At 38.2% G+C, this 6961-nt stretch overlaps 1 protein-coding gene across 1 annotated transcript; it reads left to right on the forward strand.

Annotated features, from left to right (window-relative positions):
• Nucleotides 1-1794: 1794 nt before the first annotated feature.
• LOC115212187 (uncharacterized protein K02A2.6-like) lies at nucleotides 1795-6756 on the forward strand. Its single transcript, XM_029781026.1, has 4 exons — nucleotides 1795-2280; nucleotides 3753-3965; nucleotides 4766-4817; nucleotides 6725-6756. Exons 1-4 carry the CDS (start codon nucleotides 1795-1797, stop codon nucleotides 6754-6756), a joined length of 783 nt encoding a protein of 260 aa, XP_029636886.1.
• Nucleotides 6757-6961: the final 205 nt, after the last annotated feature.

Below are 6961 nucleotides of genomic sequence, written 5' to 3' on the forward strand. Positions count from 1 at the left end.
ACAGCACGGCTTTCATCCAGGAAGAAGCTGCTTCACACAACTCCTACGGCACTATTGTTGTAATGAAAGTGGTGCACTCCTTCCCACACGACAAAGTGGTATGAGAGACAGCCACTATAAAGTCAGACAGTCAGTCACTGTAGGATGTCAGTAGTGGTAGAATTGTTGTAAGAGTTCTCAGATTGAGACCATGTCAGTTACATGATATATTTGAGTTCAAGTTACTGTCAAGGTAGACATTTCAAAGTCGTCTTGCAGAGCAATAGCACGGTAGACAGGTCAAAGACTATGAGCTGCAGAATACTGCCACAACATAATAGAGACGACAAGAATATTACAGTGCCGATGACTATATACAAGTGGATGAAGATCCACATTATAACAGTGGCAAGGAGGATATAAATAATTCATGCGGACAATGTTGAAAAATAATAAAAAAATTTTTTATGAGAAAATAAACAATTCACATGGACGACTTGCAAAAATTTTTCCCGTGGAAAAATTAAAAACTCGACAGAGGAGTAACAAACATTTTTGCTGTATATATTTTAGGAAAAAGCCGTAAAATTATGGAAAACTTGTTAGAGGGTTTAGTTGAGTTGTACAAACAGCAACAACAACAACTCAAAGAACAAGAACAACGACAAATGTTACAGCAATAAATGCTACAATTAATGAAGTTGGTAGCAAAGCTGAAAAATACGTTTTTGCCAGACCATGTAGCAAATTCAGTAAATCAATTTAAACTGGAAGAAAGAATCACTTTCAAGGCATATTACCGAAGATTTGAACAAATTTTTGAAAAAGAAAGCTGGACGAAATGAAAAAGATTCTAATTCTGAAGAAACTGCCAACGATAGAACATGAGAAATACTGTAACTTTATATTGCCTAAAAAAGTCTCTGACATAAATTTCATGGACACAATTGACGCTTTATGTAGGATGTTTAGTAAAAAACGTAGCAAGTGTTTGAACTCTGAGAAAAGCAATGACGAAGACTTTTTACCACATATGCAGATAGCGTGAACAGAGAGTGCGAGAGATTTAAACTGGATAAACTAACCCTAGACTCATTCAAGTGCCTCTTTTTTGCTCAGGGACTTACTGCTAAAAAGGATGCTGAAGTCAGAACGAAAATTTTTCAAAAACTGGAAATGAACCAGGATATAACTCTCCAGAAACTGTCAGAAGAGTGCGATGTGATGTTAAAAATAAGGCACAACGCAGAAGAAATCCAGCATAGAGATAGTTTACAGATAAAAACCAATATGTCAAAGTCAGAAGACGAATAAAGTGTTTCACAAAAAAACACAAGATATACCAGGAGATAAACTCATGTATGGCATCTGGTGGTAGGCACCCAAGTAAAGAGTGTCTGTTTAAAAAAGTGAAGTGCTTTCATTGTGGGAGCACAGGACACATTAAATCACACTGCAGAACTAAGATGATGAGAAACTGGACCAAACGGGAAAAAATAGTTTGTCCTCAGAGAAAAAAGTTTGTACAATGAACAGAGAATTCATTAAGGGGAAAATCGAAACCACTAGTGTCAAAATGCAATTAGACACATGTAGTGACATCACTATCATAAATGAAGAAACGTGGCAACAAATCAGTAAGCCAAAATTATTTAAATCAAATAAAGTAGCATATGATGTTGCAGGAAAGAAATTATATTTCATCGGCGAATGTATTTGCAATGTTACTTTCCGAGATGAAACAGAAAGGGCAACCATTTATGTGTTGAAAAATCACAAAACCTATTCGGCACAAAATGCATGCAGTTATTTAAAATGTGGGATACTCCCATTAGTGTTCCCTATGAAAATGTAGTTGGCATGGTTAAAAGTTTGAATGAAGTCGAACAACTGAGACAAAATATTCAAAAATTGTTTCCAAATGTTTTCTTTTTGGAAGTATTAGGATGTTGCACTAAAACAAAAGTGAGGATCATAGTAAAAGAAAAGGCAACACCTGTCTTTAGGCACAAACAGAACATGCCATGTGTAACATTGGACGAAGTCAATAAAAAGCTAGAAAGACTAGAAAGTCTAACTATAATTGAAAAAGTCTACCATTCAGACTGGGCAGCTCTGATGGTTTATGTAAAGGAAAAAGATAATAAACTAAGAGTGTGTGCAGGCTTTCCAAATGGATTAAATGACTGTTTACTCGAACACAACTATCCATTATCAAGCCCAGAAGAAGTGTTCACAATGCTAAATTCAGGAAAATTTTTCTCAAAGTTAGACCTCACAGAGGCCTATCTACACATACAGGTAGAGGAGAATTGCACACACTTTTTAACAACCAACACACACCATGGATTGTATAAATTCAAGTGGTTTCCTTTTGGAGTAAAAGTGGCACCTGCCATAGTAATGGATGCAATGTTAAATGATTGCAACTTCGCTATCACTTATCTTCATGATATTTTGACAAAGAGCGAGTCAGTGGAGCAATACTTCGAACATATTAAAGAAGTATTCAGAAAAATAAATGAATACAGGTTTAGATTAACAGAAGAAAAGTGTGTTATTCAAATGCCAGAACTTGTATTGTACCAAAGGTACCATTCACTCCATCTAAATTCAGGATCAAGTACTACAATAGTCTAGGATTCAAAGGCCTACAGCTCTTCAATGCCCTACCATAAAAATTAAGAAATCTGCGTAAGGTAGAAGTAGATGTCTTCAAAAAGGAACTAGACATCCTCCTCTCCACAATTCTGGATGAACCAACAGCCTGATATGAGGTACAGATGAGGGCAGCAGATTCAAACTCCCTTATACACCAAATTGGCCAACAGCTGAGATAAAAGCACATATAGGAGTGGTGATGTGAAACACACCAAACTGAGGAAATCAGAAAGACCACACTGGTGTTCCAGCATGACCACAGTTGTATAGCACTATTCGAGTGTGACCGATGTCAGTGCCGCCTGACTGACACCCATGGCAGTGGCATGTAAAAAGCACCATTCGAGCATAGTTAATGCCAGTGCCACCTGACTGGCTCCCAAGCCAGTGGCATGTAAAAAGTGCCCACTACACCCTCGGAGTGGTTGGTGTTAGAAAGGGCATCCAGCTGTAGAAACCTTACCAGATCAGATTGGAACCTGGTGCTGCCTCCCAGCTTGCAAGTCCACAGTCAAACCGTCCAACCCATGCCAGCATGGAAAGCAAATGTTAAACAATGATGATGTATGTATTTATTTACACACACACATATATATAATATTTATGTATGTATGTATGTGTGTGTATATATATATATATGTTTGTGTATACACAAACATGTATATATATATGTACATTTGTGTATGTGTGTGTGAGTGAGTATAGCAAGTGCATCAGACCTTGGTGGTGAATGTAAGATGCCACCCCTGAAAACCTACGTAGACAGCACTACTATCCTTGCATCAAATGAGTCAGAAACCCAGAATCTGCTCAACCAACTGGACGAGTTGATGGTGGAGTAGAATGGCTTTCAAACCCTAGAAATCTGGGGACTTCTCCCTAAGGAAAGGGAAAATGAAGGAAGATATTAGCTTTAAAGTTGGTAGCTGAAAGATTATCACTGTATTGGAGCAGCCAGTAAAAAGTCTTAGAAAATAGTATTACAAGATCCTGAAAGACACTAACCAGCCAAGACAGTAGAGGAGGGTCTACTCAAGATCAACAAGCAGCCTCTGCCTGGCAAATACAAGGTGTGGTATCTTTAGCATATGCTGGTACCAATATATCTATAGCCCCTGCTTGTATACGAAATTGCAACTTTGGCAGTGGAAGCAAAAATAAATAGCTACACAAGGAAGTGGCTTGGTGTACCCCCAAGTCTGACTGATGTTGCTGTCAACTACATGAGGGCAAAACTAAGATTACCTCTCAAGTCCTTAGTCAAAGAGTACAAGATGGGGAAAACGAGACTGCAACAAATGCTCAAAGACTTCAAAGATGGCATGGTAAGATTGGTATAACTAAGCCTATAGACAGGAAAGAAGTGGAAAGTCATGGATGCAATTGATAATGCTTAAAAGAAACTGAAGACTAAGAGATGATGGCAAGAAGGCAAGTATTGGTTAATACCATTGTGCAGTGGTAGTCAAAAGCAACAGGCAAAGTCTAAAGGGATCTTGTGATTCAGGAGGTTAGGAGTGAAGAGGAAAGAAACAGGTATGTAAAAGCCATTCAGCAATCTCAGCAGGGGCAATGGACAACCTGGGATGCTGCAATGTAGAAATCTCTCATATAGCACCACTTGGATTGAGTTTCATAATAAGAGCTACTTATGACCTGCTTCCATCAAACACCAACTTTGTAAAGTGGGGCATGGGAGACATGTCAATTTGTCTCCTGTACATAGACAAACTTCAGTCAATGGACCATGTCCTGCAAGATCACTCTCAATGATGGCAGATATGCATGGAGGCATGGATGGCTAGAGTGCTGGAAGAAATGACCACTTTAATCTGGGACCTAATGCAGTGGGACACAACCAAATCATATATATGTATATATACATATGTATATACATATATATATATATAATATAATATATTATAATGTGTCTTTAATGGCACAACAATGCACTATAATAACAACAATGGACTATGATAACTGTTATAATTTAATTATCCATAGTTTGATATAATAATATTTCAGAATACAAAAATTCCTTCTTCAGATATCACTAGGAATTGTTCAAATCACTGCTACAATCAGTTTTCCAACAGTTACTGAATTTTTCTTCTTTTTTTTCCAGAAGCATCTCTGCAGTGGTCTCATGAAGCTCCTTCTGGAATTCCTTATGAGAAGTGCGTGAGCGGCCATGTCTCAAGCATGTATGTGTTGGCACATTCGCAGTGCAGCTTCTAAGTTATGTATTATACATGCAGTTTCTTTTTTTTTCTCTCTTTTTTTTTAATAATACATCATCCAAATGCAGCTAAATAGTATATTGATTGCAAACCTCCAGCCTGTTGTTAATCTGGTCTATGCCCTAGTCTGTCTATGCGGATAGCTTCCTTAATTCTTAGGTTACCCAAATTTCTTTCATTTGCCTCAGTTGTGACTGTTATGCTTTTGTTGGTGTTCCGGCATCTGTCTAGATGTTTTGTGAAGGAGGATCTCACATTCTGATGTTTTTTTATGCTATTGTATAACGATCTTGTTGTGCTTCCCACATAGAACTTGCATTTGTTACATTGTATTCTATACACAACATTTACCCATTGATATAAATCTGTGTCACAGATGGGGCAGTTAGCTAGTGTGCATTGATTGCTGTCCCTTGCTCATTTCTTTGCTAGGTGTCTTCTCAGAGAGGGGCCGGAGTGGGCTAGTTGTATGTCTAATCCTTCTCTTCTTATGACTCTTCGGATGGCTGTAGTTATCCTCTCGCTAAAATGGGGTATTTTAAGGAAGCATGTGTTGCTGGGTTTTCTGTGTGTTCGGCGTGCTTGTCATCTTGAGTACTTAAGCTGATTTGCAATGGATATAGGGTACCCGTTGGTTTTCAATATCTCTAGGAAGCATGTGGTATAGTTCACCTTGTGTTCTGTCCTGCTGCACTTGCTCTGGATGTGTGCAAGTTCATTTCTGGCGTATCCTATTTTGGCACCGAGTGGAAGGGCTGAACTGTACTGAACAAACATATCTCTACTGACTGCTTTCCTGTAGAACTCAGTGTGGATCTCTCCTTCTTCCATTATTTTCAGTTGGAAGTCAAGTAGCCATAGTGATCCAGTGTTGTCGGGATGTTCTATAGTGAACCGTATGTTCATGTCCATGTTGTTGAATGTCGTGAATATTCTGTCTGCCTCTTCACAGGAGGATGTGAGTATGAGGATGTCATCTACATACCTGGTGAAGAAGGCACATGAACAGCAGATGTTGAGCGCTCAACGTTCCAGATGGTTCATATAGGTGATGGCTAGTAGGTCCAAGAGACTGGATCCCATGGGGAGACCTTTTGTCTGTTTGTATATGTGATCATTGAATGAGAAGTAGGTGTTGTCCACGATGATGGACAATAGTTGATGTATATTAGCTGCAGTGAGTCCAAAGCAGTGGTTGTCGGACACTACTATGCAATCAGTCAATAGGCTGGCCACCAAGTGTGCTGGTACCATTGTGTACATTGAGACAATGTCAAGACTAAAGGCATATCTGTTTTGCCTGAGTCTTTTGATGACTTTGTTGGAGTTCTTGACGTGTCCAGGAAAGGTGGAGAATATGGATTTCAGGATGTGAGAAAGTAGCCAGGATATTTTATATAGAGGCCCTTCCATGCTGGAGACGATGGGCCTAATCTGGATCATGTTGCTATCTTTGTATGTTTTAATGAGGTGATAGAATCTGGGTAATCAACTGTTCTTTGTGATGAAGTTAGTTATTGTATTTGCTCATATATATAAAAGTTAGAATTGGCCGGCTTATGGGATTACCTTTGGTTTCACATCCATAAAGCACTATATATATGACAGGTTTCTTTCAGTTTCCTTCAACTACATCCACTCACAAGGCTTTGGCCAGCCCAAGGCTACAGTCAAAGACATTTGCCCAAAGTTCTACATAGTGGGACTGAACCCAGAACCATGTGGTTGGGAAGCTAGCTTCTTACCACACAGCTATGCTTATGCCTTCCCTACTTTATTACCATCAATTTCCGTAACTTTAACATTATTCAATGTTTTTTTATCTTTTTTTTTCTTTTTTGTAGATTTCTACATTCAAAAGATTGAATTTATGTAACCTACACCCTTAAAACTGTATTTCTGCAAAATGTCATTTTAAGATATGCATTTTTTCAGAAAATTATGAGGAAATAAAGTCAGGAATATGGTAAGAATATTCTCAATCTCCTCTAAAATTAAAACAATAATTTTTTCAATGTAATCACAATCTGCACTCTCAAAAGTCTATGCCAAATTTCAATCATTTTTTCTCTTTACTTCAG

The sequence above is a fragment of the Octopus sinensis genome, linkage group LG5, assembly GCF_006345805.1.
Source record: "Octopus sinensis linkage group LG5, ASM634580v1, whole genome shotgun sequence".
In the NCBI taxonomy this organism is placed as follows: domain Eukaryota; kingdom Metazoa; phylum Mollusca; class Cephalopoda; order Octopoda; family Octopodidae; genus Octopus; species Octopus sinensis.